Source organism: Salmo salar, chromosome 05 (genome assembly GCF_965601325.2).
Source record: "Salmo salar chromosome 05, fSalSal1, whole genome shotgun sequence".
Classification (NCBI taxonomy): Eukaryota; Metazoa; Chordata; class Actinopteri; order Salmoniformes; family Salmonidae; genus Salmo; species Salmo salar.
The window spans coordinates 71,109,420-71,128,615 of NC_138295.1; the positions used below are offsets into that span (position 1 = coordinate 71,109,420).

The 19,196-nt window shown below is 43.0% G+C and overlaps 2 protein-coding genes across 2 annotated transcripts; one reads left to right on the forward strand and one right to left on the reverse strand.

Annotated features, from left to right (window-relative positions):
* Positions 1-5,996: 5,996 nt before the first annotated feature.
* LOC123743150 (trypsin-1-like) lies at positions 5,997-7,836 on the reverse strand. The gene is made up of 6 exons (XM_045718692.2): positions 7,742-7,836; positions 7,411-7,561; positions 7,025-7,275; positions 6,670-6,806; positions 6,357-6,458; positions 5,997-6,177 (listed from the first exon to the last, which is right to left on the reverse strand). The coding sequence occupies exons 1-6, from the start codon at positions 7,815-7,817 to the stop codon at positions 6,130-6,132; spliced, it is 765 nt and encodes a 254-aa protein (XP_045574648.1). The 5' UTR covers positions 7,818-7,836; the 3' UTR covers positions 5,997-6,129.
* A 5,574-nt stretch (positions 7,837-13,410) lies between these two features.
* On the forward strand, positions 13,411-18,072 carry LOC106605678 (trypsin-1-like). The gene is made up of 4 exons (XM_014201568.3): positions 13,411-13,436; positions 17,224-17,511; positions 17,586-17,775; positions 17,865-18,072. Exons 1-4 carry the CDS (start codon positions 13,411-13,413, stop codon positions 17,925-17,927), a joined length of 567 nt encoding a protein of 188 aa, XP_014057043.2. The 3' UTR covers positions 17,928-18,072.
* The last annotated feature ends 1,124 nt before the right edge of the window (positions 18,073-19,196 follow it).

The following is a 19,196-nucleotide window of genomic DNA, read 5'->3' on the forward strand; positions in this document are numbered from 1 at the left end:
GAGTAGAGATATTGAGTTAAGTCAGAATAATACAAGAATAATACATGTATCCATCTCTCAAAATAACAAGTTTACCCAACTGAAAATAATTAAATCAATCAATCAGTTTATCCAAATCATAATAAACATTTAACATACTCATAATAACTTAATTTGTCTCAACCGTAACCGAAGCCTCAACACTAACACTAAAACCAACCGTAACCCCAGCTTTATGTTCAACCCAGGCATGTGTTAAGTATGACAAAAATGGTACTGTACTAAATTACCAGCTAAAAAAAGTTGTGATTACGGTGGCCCAGAGGGCGATTTCCATATATATGGATTGTGCTGCATGAGTTTTTCGTCTATAAATGGTCACACCCATATTGATCAGGCAACACCCAGCAAACAGGAGCAAACATGCCTCAAAGGCTGTTGAAAAACGGTGCACACCATTTTGAGGAAACATCTGGTTCAGTACAAACAGTCACATAACATAGCAACTGTTGAAGCGAACTGAACTCAACCTAGCTCACTTCAAACCCCAAGATTTGTCCAGAGTCATAATTTTGTTAGCATGTTACCATGTACCAGTAGCCAAAAGGATTTTGTCTCATTAGAACATAACAGAATGTGTTCAATAGTATACTGTAGCAGCAATACACAGTTGAAGTTGGAAGTTTACATACACTTAGGTTAGAGTCATTAAAACCCGTTTTTCAACCACTCCACAAATTTCTTGTTAACAAACTATAGTTTTGGCAAATTGGTTAGGACATCTACTTTGTGCATGACACAAGTAATTTGTCCAACAATTGTTTAGAGACAGATTATTTCACTTATAATTCACTGTATCACAATTCCAGTGGGTCAGAAGTTTACATAAACTAAGTTGACTGTGCCTTTAAACAGCTTGAAAAAGTCCAGAAAATTATGTCACAGTTTTATAAGCTTCTGATAGGCTAATTTACATCATTTTAGTCAATTGGAGCTGTACCTGTGGATGTATTTCAAGGCCTACCTTCAAACTCAGTGCCTCTTTGCTTGACATGTTGGGAAAATCAAAAGAAATCAGCCAGATAAAAATTGTAGACCTCTAAAAGTCTGGTTCATCGTTGGGAACAATTTCCCAAAAGCCTGAAGATACCATGTTCACCTGTACAAACAATAGTACGCAAGCATAAACACCATGGGACCACGCAGCCGTCATACCCCGCTCAGGAAGGAGACGCATTCTGTCTCCTAGAGATGAACGTACTTTGGTGTGAAAAGTGCAAATAAATCCCAGAACAACAGCAAAGGACCTTGTGAAGATGCTGGAGGAAACAGGTATAAAAGTATCTATATCCACAGTAAAACGAGTCCTATATCAACATAACCTGAAAGGCCACTCAGCAAGGAAGAAGCCACTGCTCCAAAACCGCCATAAAAAAGCCAGACTACGGTTTGCAACTGCACATGGGAACAAAGATTGTATTTTTTTGAGAAATGTCCTTTGGTCTGATGAAACAAATATTGAACTGTTTGGCCATAATGACCATCGTTATGTTGGGAGGAAAAAGGGGGAGGCTTGTAATCCGAAGAACGGGGGTGGCAGCATCATGTTGTGGGGGTGCTTTGCTGCAGGGACTGGTGCACTTCACAAAATTGCTGGCATCATGAGGAACAAAAATTATGTGGATATATTGAAGCAACATCTCAAGACATCAGTAAGGAAGTTAAAGCTTGGTTGCAAATTGGGTGGCAAGTAGCCAAGTGGTTAGAGTGTTGGAATGGTAACCGAAAAGGTTGCAAGATCGAATCCCTGAGTTGACAAGGTAAAAATCTGTCATTCTTCCCCTGAACAAGGCAGTTAACCCACTTCCGAGGCCGTCATTGAAAATAAAAAAAAATTCTTAACTGACTTGCCTAGTTAAATAAAGGTAAAATATATATATATATATATATTTTTTTTAATGGGTCTTCCAAATGGACAATGACCCCGAGCATACTTCCAAAGGTGTTGTAAAATGGCTTAAGGTATTGGAGTGGCCATCACAAAAACTTGACCTCAATCCTATAGAAAGTTTGTGGGCAGAACTGAAAAAGCGTGTGCGAGCAAGGAGGCCTACAAACCTGACTCAGTTACATCAGCTCTGTCAGGAGGAGTGGGCCAAAATTCACCCAACTTATTGTGAGAAGCTTGTGGAAGGCTACCCAAAATGTTTGACCCAAGTTAAACAATTTAAAGGCAGTGCTACCAAATACTAATTGAGTGTATGTACACTTCTGACCCACAGGGAATGTGATGAAAGAAATAAAAGCTGAAATAAATATTTCTCTCTACTATTATTCTGACATTTCACATTCTTAAAAAAAAAGTGGTGATCCTGACCTAAGACAGGGAATTTTTACTAGGATTAAATGTCAGGAATTGTGAAAAGCTGAGTTTAAATGTATTTGGCTAAGGTGTATGTAAACTTCTGACTTCAACTGTATAACTGCTGTATACAGAAGACTCACCCTATAAAGACTTCATTTGGATTTAATAGAGCAATGGGAAAAAAGCATAGCAGTTGTAACACTAAGTCTCATAACATATCAGTTCTCTCTGAAATATACTCAAGCATATAACAACATAGAATACATAACTAATGTGTGTACTTACCGTGCCTGGGAAAAGCATTTTCTCCCTTTCTAATTTTCTCTATTTTTGCATATTGTTGATACTGAATGTTATCAGTTCTTCAACCAAAACCTAATATTAGACAAAGGGAACTTGAGTTACAAATAACAAAAAAATATATACTTATTTATTTAATTCACAAAGTTATGCAACTCTCAATTTGCCTGTGTGAAAAAGTAATTGCCCCTTAAACTCAATAACTGGTTCTGCTTTAGCTGCAATGACTGCAACCAAATGCTTCCTGTAGTTGTTGATCAGTCTCTAACATCGCTGTGGAGGAATTTTGGCTTACTCTTGCATAGAGAACTGCTTTCATTCAGTGACTTGTGTGGGTTTGAACTGCTTGTTTCAAGTCTTGTCACAGCATCTCAATTGGGATTAGGTATAGATTTTGACTAGGCCCTTGCAAAACTTCAAATTTGTTGCTTTTTAACCATTTTCATGTAGACTTGATTGTGTGTTTGGATCATTGTCTTGCTGCATAACCCAGCTGTGCTTCAGCTTTAGTTCGCAGACGGAATGCCTGACATTCTCCTGTAGAATTCTCTGATACAGAGCAGAATTCATGGCTACTTCTATTAAGGCAAGTCCTGAGGAGCAAAGCTTCCCCAAACCATCACACTAACACCACCATGCTTGACCGTTGGTATGAGGTTCTTACTGTGGAATGTAGTGTTTGGTTTTCGCCAGACATAACGGGACCCATCTCATCCAAAAAGTTGACTCAACTTTGCCAAAAAGCACCTGGATGATCATCAAGACTCTTGGAAGAATGTTCTAAGGAAAGATGAGCCAAAAGTCTAACTTTTTGGATGACAGTGATCCAAAACACACAAAGTCTAAATGAAAATGGCTAAAAATCAACAGATTTGAAGTTTTGGAATATTCTGGTCAAAGTCCAGACCTGTCGCTGAGTTAAAGCAGTTCTGCAAGGAAGAGTGGGCCAAACTTCCTCCACAGCGATGTGAGAGACTGATCAACAACTACAGGAAGTGTTTGGTTGGAGTCATTGCAGCTAAAGGTGGCACAACCAGTTATTGAGTGTAAGGGGGCAATCACTTTTTCACACAGGGACATTGGGTGTTGCATAACATTGCTAGTGAAAGAAGTATGTAATTGGTGTGTGATTTGTTCACTCAGGTTCCCTTTATCTAATATTAGGTTTGTGGTTAAAGATGTGATAACAGTCAGTATCAAAAATATGCAAAATTAGAGAAAATTCCAAAGGGGGCAAGTACGTTTTCACGGCACTGTATTGATTTATGGAATGATCATAATATGAAGATTCCAATAGAACGATGTTTATAGTGAAATTCCTCCTAAGAGTTTAAAAGGTTAAAGGAAATAGTTCACACAAATTGCAAATTAACTTTAACTTAAAGATTGCTATGGAAAGTAGTAAATTGCCTTTAAAAAGCTAAATTATCGACAGAGCAATTTGCTTGTCGACAATCTCGGCCTATCTTTTGGTGATATGCAGTGTGTTACAATTACATTGTTTACAAACAATGGAGTAAAATGAACTTATGTTAAATAAAGGTTAAATAAATAAATAAAAATGTTTGCTTTCTGAAGGGGTACGACAGATTAACCTTTTACCACAGTGGGCTAAATCAGTGTCAAGCAGACTGTTTCTTGGTAGTCTTAAACAAATCTACTTTGAAACAAAGGTATACACCTCAGACATATGGTTATGGACTTAAAAAAAGAAGACACCCGTACCATGAGTTGTGTTGCTACCAAAATACTATGTAGTGCAACATGAATATGGTTAGATCTTACATAATGTTTTACACCGAGCAAAAATATAAACTGTGACATCCACTTGGTTTCCCTAAAGAAACAGACATTGAGTCTATAAAACAGATTGATGGTTCTCATGTTTCCTCCCATTGAGTGTGTCCCTTAATGTCTTGAAGAGTATTACTAGGGTTGACTAGATTACTAGATATAGAGTTGAAATGTATTCCATTTTGAGTTTGAATCCCAATATTACACTTTAAATACATCACAGAATACTGAAATATAACAAAATTGTTTTACATAGAAACACCGGATATTCGGCATTTAAAAAAATAGAATGTTGAAAAGTATTAATAGCATTCCACCCATGAGGCCGCTAGAGGGCGCTTTGGTCATTCGATTATAGGAATCTGAGCTCCGGAGGCATTTATAAGTTATACTCAGGACCGGTTCTAGGCATAAGCAATGTAAGTGGTCGTTTAAGGCCCCCAACCGCTAGGGGGCCCCCGACCACAAAAACAAACACATTTGATTTATTTTTGATTTTTTGGGTGTAACTCAGTCAGGGTCTCAAATTACTATTGAGAGTAAGAATAGTAGAATACACCAGTTGCAATAAAAAAAAATGTGGCTGTGCATCAGCAGTTTTTCTATTGTTATGTCAGTCCCTGACAGTCACTCAATTAGCCATTCCATTTGACTGACCCTGACCCTGAGCATAGCCATGTCAGTAAAACAGTTTTAGATTGTTATTTGATCTAGCCAGCTATTTAAACTTGTAGTAATCATGGTCGAATACCAACCGGACACGCAGGGCATGTACCCAGGCGTCCTGACCTCCACGTGGCTCCTATTGATATATACTCAATATATTTTTTATTATGATTATTATAAAAGAATTCTACATCAGCTTTAATGTTGCAGATAAATTGTGGCTTCCATCAATATAATTGTCTATATCATAACCCACATATATGTTTTTATAAAAACACTCAAATGTTTTGCTGCGAGGTGGTGGGCACCCCCCCAACCACATCTTGCATAGGGCTCCAAAAAGGCTAGAGCCGGCCCTAGCAACACTCTTCAAGACATTAGGGGACACACTCAATTGGAGGCAACATGAGAACCATCAATCTGTTTTATAGACTTAATGTCTTTTTCTTTAGGGAAACCAAGTGGATGTCACAGTTTATATTTTTGCTCAGTGTAAAACATTATGTAAGATCTAACCATATTCATGTTGCACTACATAGTGTTTCAGTAGCAACACAACTCTCAGAGACAGTACTCTAAATGGGTATGAAGGAGGAACAATTATGCCACACTTTTAACATCCCTACATCAGCTATTGTGAGCAGCAACGCATCAATACACAACTATAGAAACAAATCAATGTAATCAATAATGTTCCTTGTTGTATCGATAAAAAAAATGGTTAAGGTAGGGTACCATGACACAATAAGAAAAACGGTATATTCTTGATCCATACTTTAACAATTTGCTGGTGGTTACTAGTTTCTCTAGTGTTTACTAGTAATACTACTTGACATGAGGAGATAGAAAGACCTTTACAAAGTGAGAGTACAAACACAACAGCAAAAAAGTATTTAGTGTTACATTTTTTATTTATCATAAACATAAATAATGTCTAGTCTCCCGTACAAAAGGTGGATGTTGATCTGGAACGGGATGTTGTAGAGTTGTGGGACCGTGCTGGAGGACCGAAGCTAGGATCAGACTTAGTAGGAGGCCATGGTGCTGGTCAGCCAGTCATTGAAGATGCAAACCTGGAGGAAGAGAAGAAGAGAGACATTAGTGGACACACTCAATGGGAGGCAACATGAGAACCATCAATCTGTTTTATAGACCATGTCTTTTTCCTTCAGGAAACTTAAGGATGTCACAGTGATATATGAATGTTGATGTTTTCCTCAAACACCAAAGGAAAACTATTTTTCTGTCTTACCTTGGCGTAGACACCGGGGTTACCGGGCTCAGCACATCCGTAACCCCAGGACACAACACCCTGGAGCTCACCATTGCACACCACAGGGCCACCAGAGTCACCCTGAGAGAGAGAGAGAGAGAGAGAGATAAAGAGAGAGAAAGATTGAGAGATCGAGATAGGAAGGGAGAGAGAGAGAGAAAGAAGGAAAACAAGTGATAGGAATTGGTCATTTCATTCTCAATTTATATCTAATAAATTGAATAAGTCAACTTAAAGTCATCCTTGTGGTACCCCTGAATTGAGGTCAGTGTGGTAAGTACGTGGTAAGTACCTGGCAAGAGTCCTTGCCTCCCTCCAGGTATCCAGCGCAGAACATGGCGTTGGTGATCTGGCCAGGGTAGGAGTTGTTACAGTCGCTGTAGGACAGGATGGGGATGTTCAGGCACTGCAGCTTGTTGCTATCGGCGGCTGTAAGGAGGAGGATATATAGAGAGAGAGAGAGAGAGAGAGAAAGAGAGAGAGAAGGACGGAGGGAGGGAGGAAGGTAGAAGGAGGAGAGTTATAGTTAGACATAATAACAGTGTTTTTAATAGTAGGTCTACATTTGCTATGCCTGTAAACACACTCAGTCACCATGACGATGACCAACTGGCACATGTAACCTTTGACCCAGGTTCTGCACTCACTGGAGCTCATGGTGTTGCCCCATCCAGAGACGGTACACATGGTGCCAGCGGGGGCACAGCTGGTGGGCAGAGCAACAGGCTGCACGTAGGTGTTGAGGGTGGCGGGTTTGCTCAGTTTGATCAGCATGATGTCATTATCGATGTTGTAGGAGCTGTAGTTGGGGTGACGGATCACGCGGGATGAAGAGATGAACTGCTCGCTACCTTCAGTCACCTTGATGTTGTGCTCGCCCAGACGCACCTCCACACGGCTGAAAGAGAGAGAGTTCATGTGAATGTGGAGTTCACTTGTGTCCTTTAGTTTTGTAAAAGTTAAGCTTATCAAGTTGTTGCTAGTTGTTATTGACTCAATATGTTGCTAGTAATGCAAATGGTAGGCTACTTACGACTTGTAGCAGTGAGCAGCAGACACAACCCAGTTCTCATTGACCAAGGAGCCACCACAGAAGTGGTACCCAGAGTTCAGAGACACCTGGTGGGCCTGGGAGTAGGCCTTGCACTCATACCCTCCGACGATCTTGTCGTCCTCTGTGGCGACTGTATACAGAGAGTAGGCACATTCTTAGCTATATTACCTCAGCTTTTGAGATGGAAAAGCATAGCACTATGATAAAACAACAACAACATATTTCTTAATAACGTCAAAGAAACACATTTGTGATGTTAGTATCATTAAAACAGTCCTGTTCTTTATTCTATGATCATTACTATACTCACAAGCGGCTCCAATGAGCAGAACGAAGACCAGAGAAATCATGGTTGCTGTGTGATCCTGTCGATGAAAGGGGTTCATCTGCACCCCTGGTATATATGCGGAATCGGGTGTGCCGCCCCGTTTAATGGAACTGTTTGATTGGTCAGGTGAAATCCAATCAGAGGCAAAAGGTGCACTGCCAAGGTCAGCATTATGACCCAGCAGTTTCCATCATGGTGTGGTATGAAGTTGACCCTAAAGGCAGCAGAAAGCTAAATATATGTTGTCATTAGTCCCAGTACATTTAAGTGCAGGTTATTGATGTCTGGATTTGATTGAATTTCTTACAGGAGACAGTGATACATGTACAGTACACTACAACTGATAGTTTGAGATGACCAGTATTCTATGCAGTTCAGACTGTATGTTGACCTTAACATGACTGCAACACAGCTGTGTGGTTCACACGTTGGTATTCTCTTGAAAAAGTTGACAAACACAGCTTTGCTGCTCACAAGGTCTTTAGCTTTGTAAACAAGCAAACTGGGTTTAAGGGGTTGAAAAGTCATACAAGGCTGTCTTAAAATTTGACTTTGAATACCTTAGTGCCATGAGTTCATTACATAAGTTATACTGTATGTAGTTAGTATACAGTAAAAAACTCAAAGTAAGCACAAGATTAAAATAAACAGTTGTAGTTTGACAGTAATGGAGGCTGCTGAGGGGAGGACGGCTCATAATAATGGCTGGAACGCATCAAATGGAATGGGATCAAACACATGGATACCATATGTTTGATGTATTTGATACCATTCCACTAATGGAGCTCCAGCCATTACCACCAGCCTGTTCTCCCCAATTAAGGTGCCACAATCTCCTGTGGTTGACACTAGTCTACACCCCGGCTCAACCCTTACCCATAACTCTAACCCTAACCCTAGCTTCATGTCCACATCCTGGCTCAACCCTAACCCTAAATTTATGTCCACATCCCTAGATGCAGGCAAGGCAGTATTGAATGTGTCGACGTCTGTCACCTTGATAACTCAAATTGCTCTCGACTAATGCACCTACAATGTAAACTTTCATTTATAGGCTAGGTTGTAGCAACCTCATGATGGGTATAGGGAAAATTTGAGTATCATGTAGTAGTAGCCTTAACCTATTACATTACGATAGATGAATGGAATATGAATGACAGTCATCCAATATGCTGTAATAGAAATAAGGCCATGCTCATAAAAAAGGATACAACCCTTTTTTTAAAATTTTCGCCTAACATGACATACCGAAATCTAACTGCCTGTAGCTCAGGCCCTGAAGCAAGGATATGCATATTCTTGGTACCATTTGAAAGGAAACACTTTGAAGTTTGTGGGAATGTGAAATTAATGTAGGAGAATATAACAGAATAGATCTGGTAAAAGATAATACAAAGAAAAAACCCTGTTATTTTGTATTTTTTTGTACCATCATCTTTGAAATGAAAGAGAAAGGCCATAATATATTATTCCAGCCCAGGAGCAATTTTGATTTTGTCCACTAGATGGCAGCAGTGTATGTGCAAAGTTTTAGTCTGATCCATTGAACCATTGCATTTCTGTTAAAAATGTTGTGTGAAGACTGCCCAAATGTGCCTAATATGTTTATTAATAACTTGCCATGTACAAAATTATGCACTCTCCTCAAACAATAGCATGGTATTCTTTCACTGTAATAGCTACTGTAAATTGGACAGTGCAGTTAGATTAACAAAAATGTAAGCTTTCTGCCAAAATCTGTTATGTCTATGTCCTGGGAAATCTTCTTGTTACTTACAACCTCATGCTAATCGCATTAGCCTACGTTAGCTCAACCGTCCCGTGGAAGGGACACCAAACCCGAAGAAGTTGTGTATTTCACTGTACACTGCAACGACATCTGCGACCCTGTGCATGTGACTAAGTAAAAATCGAATCTACAAAGCTATGGTACAGTCTGCCTTGGGTAGATTGTGTGTGTTCACACACAGCTGTGTTGGAGCCATGTTGAGGTCAAGATACAGTTTGAACAGCAGAGAATACTGGTCATCTCAAACTAGCAGTTTTAGTGTACTGTATCACTGTCTTCTGGTAGAAATGAAGGGCTGGATTTCATCCGTATCGCAGATGTTCACAGAAAATCTGCGTTATATCTCAATTGAAATTTAAAGGCATTTTCCCCTGTTCGCGGTGACTTCATTCACGGTAAATGCTGCATATATCAGCTCATTCGGAAATTACCTTCACATATTAACCCTGGCCTTGAATGCCATTTCCACAATATGGATTGAATCCAGTCCTAAATCTGGAATTAACTCAATCAATAAACACCGTACTGGGCTTAATAAGACAACGTTGACCAATACTTAATGAAAAGGTAGGCCTACGTTTTGACAGGGGATTTGACAGGTTTGAGTCTCATTCTCATAGACGTTAGACACAGAGCTAGAATCAGTTGACCCTTCCCGGATCTTAACCTTCACCAGTGAGTGGTGAGGATGCACAACTTTCCGACATTTTACAGTTTGATGCTACCTGCTGTATTATTTGCTCACCAGAGAACCTTTAAAATCTGATTAGATTTCTCTTGACATATCAAACAGTTCCATGAAACTGGGCGGTACATAAACCAGAGGTGCAGATGAACCCCTTTCATCAACAGGATGACACAGCAACCATGATTTCTCTGGACTTTGCTCTGCTCATTGGAGCAGTGTAAAAATTGGCATAGAGGACTGTGTTATGACACTAACATCACAAATGTGTTAATTTTATGTTATTAAGAAATGTTATTCCACTTTTATTTACATTTACATTTAAGTCATTTAGCAGACGCTCTTATCCAGAGCGACTTACAAATTGGTGCATTCACCTTATGATATCCAGTGGAACAACCACTTTACAATAGTGCATCTAAATCTTTTAAGGGGGGGGGGGGGGTTAGAAGGATTACTTTATCCTATCCTAGGTATTCCTTAAAGAGGTGGGGTTTCAGGTGTCTCCGGAAGGTGGTGATTGACTCCGCTGTCCTGGCGTCGTGAGGGAGCTTGTTCCACCATTGGGGTGCCAGAGCAGCGAACAGTTTTGACTGGGCTGAGCGGGAACTGTGCTTCCTCAGAGGTAGGGGGGCCAGCAGGCCAGAGGTGGATGAACGCAGTGCCCTTGTTTGGGTGTAGGGCCTGATCAGAGCCTGAAGGTATGGAGGTGCCGTTCCCTTCACAGCTCCGTAGGCAATCACCATGGTCTTGTAGCGGATGCGAGCTTCAACTGGAAGCCAGTGGAGAGAGCGGAGGAGCGGGGTGACGTGAGAGAACTTGGGAAGGTTGAACACCAGACGGGCTGCGTCGAGTTGTAGGGGTTTAATGGCACAGGCAGGGAGCCCAGCCAACAGCGAGTTGCAGTAATCCAGACGGGAGATGACAAGTGCCTGGATTAGGACCTGCGCCGCTTCCTGTGTGAGGCAGGGTCGTACTCTGCGAATGTTGTAGAGCATGAACCTACAGGATCGGGTCACCGCCTTGATGTTAGTGGAGAACGACAGGGTGTTGTCCAGGATCACGCCAAGGTTCTTAGCACTCTGGGAGGAGGACACAAGGGAGTTGTCAACCGTGATGGCGAGATCATGGAACGGGCAGTCTTTCCCCGGGAGGAAGAGCAGCTCCGTCTTGCCGAGGTTCAGCTTGAGGTGGTGATCCGTCATCCACACTGATATGTCTGACAGACATGCAGAGATGCGATTCGCCGCCTGGTTATCAGAAGGGGGAAAGGAGAAGATTAATTGTGTGTCGTCTGCATAGCAATGATAGGAGAGACCATGTGAGGATATGACAGAGCCAAGTGACTTGGTGTATAGCGAGAATAGGAGAGGGCCTAGAACAGAGCCCTGGGGGACACCAGTGGTGAGAGCGCATGGTGCGGAGACAGATTCTCGCCACGCCACCTGGTAGGAGCGACCTGTCAGGTAGGACGCAATCCAAGCGTGGGCCGCGCCGGAGATGCCCAACTCGGAGAGGGTGGAGAGGAGGATCTGATGGTTCACAGTATCAAAGGCAGCAGATAGGTCTAGAAGGATGAGAGCAGAGGAGAGAGAGTTAGCTTTAGCAGTGCGGAGAGCCTCCGTGACACAGAGAAGAGCAGTCTCAGTTGAATGCCCAGTCTTGAAACCTGACTGATTAGGATCAAGAAGGTCATTCTGAGAGAGATAGCAGGAGAGCTGGCCAAGGACGGCACGTTCAAGAGTTTTGGAGAGAAAAGAAAGAAGGGATACTGGTCTGTAGTTGTTGACATCGGAGGGATCGAGTGTAGGTTTTTTCAGAAGGGGTGCAACTCTCGCTCTCTTGAAGACGGAAGGGACGTAGCCAGCGGTCAAGGATGAGTTGATGAGCGAGGTGAGGAAGGGGAGAAGGTCTCCAGAAATGGTCTGCAGAAGAGAGGAGGGGATAGGGTCAAGTGGGCAGGTTGTTGGGCGGCCGGCCGTCACAAGACGCGAGATTTCATCTGGAGAGAGAGGGGAGAAAGAGGTCAAAGCACAGGGTAGGGCAGTGTGAGCAGGACCAGCGGTGTCGTTTGACTTAGCAAACGAGGATCGGATATCGTCAACCTTCTTTTCAAAATGGTTGACGAAGTCATCCGCAGAGAGGGAGGAGGGGGGGGGGGAGGAGGATTCAGGAGGGAGGAGAAGGTAGCAAAGAGCTTCCTAGGGTTAGAGGCAGATGTTTGGAATTTAGAGTGGTAGAAAGTGGCTTTAGCAGCAGAGACAGAAGAGGAGAATGTAGAGAGGAGGGAGTGAAAGGATGCCAGGTCCGCAGGGAGGCGAGTTTTCCTCCATTTCCGCTCGGCTGCCCGGAGCCCTGTTCTGTCAGCTCGTAGTGAGTCGTCGAGCCACGGAGCAGGAGGGGAGGACCGAGCCGGCCTGGAGGATAGGGGACAGAGAAAATCAAAGGATGCAGAAAGGGAGGAGAGGAGGGTTGAGGAGGCAGAATCAGGAGATAGGTTGGAGAAGGTTTGAGCAGAGGGAAGAGATGATAGGATGGAAGAGGAGAGAGTAGCGGGAGAGAGAGAGCGAAGGTTGGGACGGCGCAATACCATCCGAGTAGGGGCAGAGTGAGAAGTGTTGGAAGAGAGCAAGAGGGAAAAGGATACAAGGTAGTGGTCGGAGATTTGGAGGGGAGTCGCAATGAGATTAGTGGAAGAACAGCATCTAGTAAAGATGAGGTCAAGCGTATTGCCTGCCTTGTGAGTAGGGGGAGAAGGTGAGAGGGTGAGGTCAAAAGAGGAGAGGAGTGGAAAGAAGGAGGCAGAGAGGAATGAGTCAAAGGTAGACGTGGGGAGGTTAAAGTCACCCAGAACTGTGAGAGGTGAGCCATCCTCAGGAAAGGAACTTATCAAGGCGTCAAGCTCATTGATGAACTCTCCAAGAGAACCTGGAGGGCGATAAATGATAAGGATGTTAAGCTTGAAAGGGCTGGTAACTGTGACAGCATGGAATTCAAATGAGGAGATAGACAGATGGGTCAGGGGAGAAAGAGAGAATGTCCACTTGGGAGAGATGAGGATTCCAGTGCCACCACCCCGCTGGCTCGATGCTCTATGATAGTGTTATGCTTTTTTTATCATCTCAAAAGGTGAGGAAATATAGCTAAGAATCTGCCTGCTCTTGGTTTCCAGTCGCAATGGAGGACGACAAGATCGTCGAAGGGTATGAGTGCAAGGCAAGCCGTACTCCCAGCACCATCAGGTGTCTCTGCAGTCTGGGTACCACTTCTGTGTTGGCTCCCTGATCTCCAGCACATGGTGGTGTCTGCTGCTCACTGCTACAATTTGTAAGTATCATGTGAACGACTTCCAATATATTGTGTACTATAGTCTATGACTATGGTGGATGGAGACTTTGACAATTTTTAGGGCCTTCCTCTGACTCCGCCTGGTATAGAGGTCCTGGATGGCAGGAAGCTTGGCCCTGGTGATGTACTAGGCTGTACGCACTACCCGCTGTAGTGCCTTGCGGTCTGAGGCCGAGCAGTTGCCATAACAGGCAGTGATGCAACCCGTCAGGATGCTCTCGATGGTGCAGCTGTAAAACCTTTTGAGGATCTGAGGACCCATGCCAAATCGTTTCAGTTTTCTTGTGTCCTCATCACGACTGTCTTGGTGTGCTTGGACCATGCTAGTTTGTTGGTGATGTGGACGCGAAGGAACTTAAAGCTCTCAGTCCACAATCATCTCCTTTCGAGTCGTGCCTGGCAGTAGAGTCATGAGTGAACAGGGAGTACAGGAAGGGACTGTGCACGCACCTCTGAGGGGCCCCGTGTTGAGGATCAGCATAGTAGATGTGTTGTTACCTACTCTTACCACCTGGGGGCAGCCGTCAGGAAGTCCAGGATCCAGTTGCAGAGGGAGGTGTTTAGTCCTAGGGTCCTTAGCTTCGTGATTAGCTTTGAGGGCACTATGGTGTTGAACGCTGAGCTGTAGTCAATGAATAGCATTCTCACATAAATGTTCCTTTTGTCCAGGTGTGAAAGGGCAGTGTGGAATGCAATAGAGATTTCATCATTTGTGGATCTGTTGGGGCGGTATGCAAATTGGAGTGGGTCTAGGGTTTCTGGGATAATGGTGTTGATGTGAGCCACGACCAGCCTTTCAAAGCATTTCATGGCTACAGACGTGAGTGCTAGGGGTCGGTAGTCATTTAGGCAGGTTACCTTAGTATTCTTGGGCACAGGGACTATGGGGGTCTGCTTGAAACATGTTGGTATTACATACTCAGACAGGGAGAGGTTGAAAATGTCAGTGAAGACACTTGCCAGTTAGTCAGCACATGCTCAGAGTAAACGTCCTGGTAATCCATCTGGCCCTGCGGCCTTGTGAATGTTGACCTGTTTAAAGGTCTTACTCACATTGGCTGCAGAGCGCATGATCACACAATCATCCGGAACAGCTGATGCTCTCATGCATGTTTTAGTGTTACTTGCCTCGAAGCGAGCATAGAAGTTATTCAGCTTGTCTGTTAGGCTCGTGTCACTGGGTAGCTCTCGGCTGTGCTTCCCTTTGTAGTCTGTAATAGTTTACAAGCCCTGGCACATCCGATGAGCGTCAGACCCAGTGTAGTACGATTCGATCTTAGCCCTGTATTGATGCTTTGCCTGTTTGATGGTTCGTCGGAAGGCATTGCGGGATTTCTTATAAGCTTCCGGGTTAGAGTCCCGCTCCTTGAAAGTGGCAGCTCTACCCTTTTGTTCAGTCCAAATGTTGCCTGTAATCCATAGCTTCTGGTTGGGGTATGTACGTACAGTCACTGTAGGGACAACACGTTATCAATTAACTTATTGATGAAGCCATTGACTGATGTGGTATACTCCTCAATGCCATTGGAAGAATCCCGGAACATATTCCAGTCTGTGCTGGCAAAACAGTCCTGTAGTTTAGCATCTGCTTCATCTGACCACTTTTTTATAGGCCGAATCACTGGTGCTTCCTGCTTAAATTAATAGCTTGTAAGCAGGAATCAGGAGGATAGAATTATGGTCAGTTTTGCCAAATGGAGGGCGAGGGAGAGCTTTGTACGCATCTCTGTGTGTGGAGTAAAGTTGGTCTAGAATTTTTTTCCCTCTGGTTGCACATTTAACATGCTGATAGAAATTAGGTAAAACTGATTCCCTGCATTAAAGTTCCTGGCCACTAGGAGCACCGCCTCTGGATGAGCGTGTTCATGTTTGCTTATGGCAGTATACAGCTCATTGAGTGCTGTTTTAGTGCCAGCATCGGTCTGTGGTGGTATGTAGACAGCTACGAAAAATACAGATGAAAACTCTCTAGGTAGATAGTGTGGTCTACAGGCGAGCAAAACTTTGAGACTTCGTTAGATATCATGCACCAGCTGTTTTTTAGAAATATACATAGGCACCTGCCCCATGTCTTACCAGAGGCTGCTGTTCTGTTCTGCCGATAGTGAATAATCCGCCAGCTGTATGTTATTAGTATCGTTATTCAGCCACGACTCGGTGAAACATAAGATATTACCGTTTTTAATGTCCCGTTGGTAGGATATACGTGCTTTCAGTTCGGCCCATTCATTTTCCAGCGATTGAACGTTGGCTAACAGTACAGATGGCAAAGGCAGATTAGGCACTCGTCGCCTGATCCTCACAAGGCACCCGATATCTTTCCGCGAAACCACTAGGCTACTCGCCGCCCAATTTGCAACCAAGTTTTAACTTCCTGACTGATGTCTTGAGATGTTGCTTCAATATATCCACATAATTTCCGTTCCTCATGATGCCAGCTATTTTGTGAAGTGCACCAGTCCCTCCTGCAGCAAAGCACCCCCACAACATGATGCTGCCACCCCCGTGCTTCACGGTTGGGATGGTGTTCTTCGGCTTGCAAGCCTCCCCCTTTTTCCTCCAAACATAACAATGGTCAAACAGTTCTATTTTTGTTTCATCAGACCAGAGGACATTGTTCCAAAAAGTATAATATTTTTCCCCATGTGCAGTTGCAAACCGTAGTTTGGCTTTTTTATGGCAGTTTTGGAGAAGTGGCTTCCTCCTTGCTGAGCGGCCTTTCAGGTTATGTCAATAGAGGACTCATTTTACTGTGGATATAGATACTTTTGTACCCGTTTCCTCCAGCGTCTTCACAAGGTCCTTTGCTGTTGTTCTGGGATTGATTTGCACTTTTTGCACCAAAGCACGTTCATCTCTAGGAGACAGAACGCGTCTCCTTCCTGAGCGGCATGACGGCTGAGTGTTCCCATGGTGTTTATACTTGCGTACTATTGTTTGTACAGATGAACGTGGTACTTTCAGGCATTTGGAAATTGCTCCCAAGGATGAACCAGACTTGTGGAGGTCTACAATTTGTTTCTGAGGTCTTGGCTGATTTCTTTTGATTTTCCCATGATGTTAAGCAAAGAGGCACTGAGTTTGAAGGTAGGCCTTGAAATACATCCTGTTTAACTTAGTGTATGTTAACTTCTGACCCACTGGAATTGTGATACAGTGGAATAATCTGTCTGTAAACAATTGTTGAACAAATTACTTGTGTCATGCACAAATTAGATGTCCTAACCGACTTGACAAAACTATAGTTTGTTAACAAGAATTTTGTGGAGTGGTTGAAAAACGAGTTTTAATGATTCCAATCTAAGTCTATGTAAACTTCCGACTTCAACTGTACCTGAAGTATCCTATGTGCTTATAGATGAGTAAGACTTCCATTTAATGAATACATTCAATATGTGTATTGGTACATCAAGCTGCCTCAGAAACAGGAGATAGGCTCCTGTTCCTATTAGCCGTTCCGGCTCGCACACGCCAAGGCTTGTACAAGGTTATTTACTTACTTTACATGTCTGTCATGGCTTAACAACATCCTATCATCCAGATTATATCATGCAGTTCACTTCACCTGCACCCCAAGGCTCAGCACAGAACACCATCAAGTGATGAAAGACTTTCCTTTCCCTCTTTCTCTTTCACCCTAAGCTGTGTGGAGGTGTGTCTGGGCAAGCACAACGTTGACAGGACTGAAGGTAAGGAGCAATTCATCTCTTCTTCCCACGTCATCCCCCACCCCAACTACAGCTCCTACAACATCAACAATGACATCATGTTGCTCAAGCTCGCCACCCTCAACACCTACGTGCAGCCTGTTGCTTTGCCCACCAGCTGTGCCCCCGCTGGCACAATGTGTACCGTCTCTGGATGGGGCAACACTATGAACTCCAGTGAGTACAGCAATAACGGCAACATGTTAATGCATTTTGGGGCTATGTTATAAAATACACTTGGTCAGGTAACCATGCCAGTGTTAAAATGTAAATGATCCATAATTGACATGTTCTACCTTTAATTTCCCCTTCTTTCTATCCATTCTTTCATTTTTCATCCATCCTTACAGCCGCCGATAGCAACAAGCTACAGTGCCTGAACCTCGCCATCCTGTCCTTCAATGTCTGTAACAACTCCTACCCTGGCCAGATCACTAACGCCATGTTCTGTGCTGGATTCCTGGAGGGAGGCAAGGACTCTTGCCAGGTACTACTGACTAGCTTATCAAAACTATTAGGACCGAAAATACAGTATAGCGAAACAGTGAAGTAAATCTCTCATTGTCTCTCTCTCAGGGTGACTCCGGTGGCCCCGTGGTGTGCAACGGTGATCTTCAGGGTGTTGTGTCCTGGGGATAGGGCTGTGCCGAGCCCGATAACCCCAGTGCCAAGGTACGAATATAGGCTTCTGCTGCTAAATTTGTGGGATAAAGCCTTTATTAGACCACTGGCTCATCCCTGTCACAACTACATGTTTCTAACTTCAATAATACCAACTTCACCCCTCCTTCATACCCATTTAGAGTATTCTCTCTGTGAGAGTTGTGTTGCTACTGAAATACTGTGTGGTGCAACATGAATATGGTTGGATCTTACATAATGTTTGTATATTGGGTTGCATGATTTAGAGTCAATATCCCTTGAATGTGCATCTGTCAGACTGAGTCCAGATGCTAAATACTCTACCTCAATACTCACAGTGAGAGATTTCATAACCTCCATTATTGAGAGGGACAATCAGAGGCATCAGAGTTCCCCAACATTCAGGGCTTAGCCTTGGGCCATCACAGGACAATACCTGCATATTAATGAATAAGAGGTGCTTGCCAATAAATATCTATTATAAGGTTGTAATTCACTTCAGGAAATATGAAAGCCATACACTAGGGGAGAGTGGGGTAAGTTGAGCCACCCTTGTTTCTAGGAAACCATACACAATGTTAATCATTTGACCAAATATTTAGAAAAAGGCCTTCATTTCATTGAGTCTGTGAAGTAAGAAACCACATGGAAAAAGTGGTAAGCAAGTTAGGTCCAAAAAACGGATTTTCACCAAGTCAAATGTATTTATTGTGTTAGAGGTTTCATGACGCTTTCAAGGCATTATAGCTGGGATATGAGGTAACAACAGGGCCTGGCCTATGTTCAAAGTATAAAAAAAAACACCGTGTTTGCTAGGTGTTAAGCCTTTGTTGAAAGATGCTTAAAATGATTAAAAGACGAAAAGTGATTGTGATGAATTATGTTTTTAAAAACGGTACTAGTGAGATTTCATTCAGTCCAGAAATGTGTAGCCAGCTTGACTTACCCTGTCCTGCAGCTAAACTTACCCCATACTTGGTTGCTAGATCGAATGGTTGCTAGATCGAATCCCTGAGCTAACAAGGTAAAAATCTGTCGTTCTGCCCCTGAACAAGTCAGTTAACCCACTGTTCCTAGGCTGTCATTGTAAAGAAGAATTTGTTCTTAACTGACTTGCTTAGTTAAATTTAAAAAATATTCAAAGTAGCCACCCTTTGCCTGCTCTTGGCATTCTCTCAACCAGCTTCATGAGGTAGTCACCTGGAATGCATTTCAATTAACATGTGTGCCTTGTTAATTTGTGGAATTTCTTTCCTTCTTAATGTG

What these genes read in the sequence shown, in the direction of transcription:
- LOC106605678 (XM_014201568.3), top strand. Translation starts at nt 13,411, where the DNA reads ATGGAGGACGACAAGATCGTCGAAGG. An exon ending in GACGACAAGATCGTCGAAGG is followed by an intron (nt 13,437 to 17,223) that starts GTATGAGTGCAA and finishes TTTCACCCTAAG; the next exon opens with CTGTGTGGAGGTGTGTCTGG. An exon ending in GAGGCAAGGACTCTTGCCAG is followed by an intron (nt 17,776 to 17,864) that starts GTACTACTGACT and finishes TCTCTCTCTCAG; the next exon opens with GGTGACTCCGGTGGCCCCGT.
- LOC123743150 (XM_045718692.2), bottom strand. Translation starts at nt 7,817, where the DNA reads ATGAACCCCTTTCATCGACAGGATCACACAGCAACCATGATTTCTCTG. An exon ending in TCTGCTCATTGGAGCCGCTT is followed by an intron (nt 7,562 to 7,741) that starts GTGAGTATAGTA and finishes CTCTGTATACAG; the next exon opens with TCGCCACAGAGGACGACAAG. An exon ending in GAGGCAAGGACTCTTGCCAG is followed by an intron (nt 6,459 to 6,669) that starts GTACTTACCACG and finishes TCTCTCTCTCAG; the next exon opens with GGTGACTCTGGTGGCCCTGT.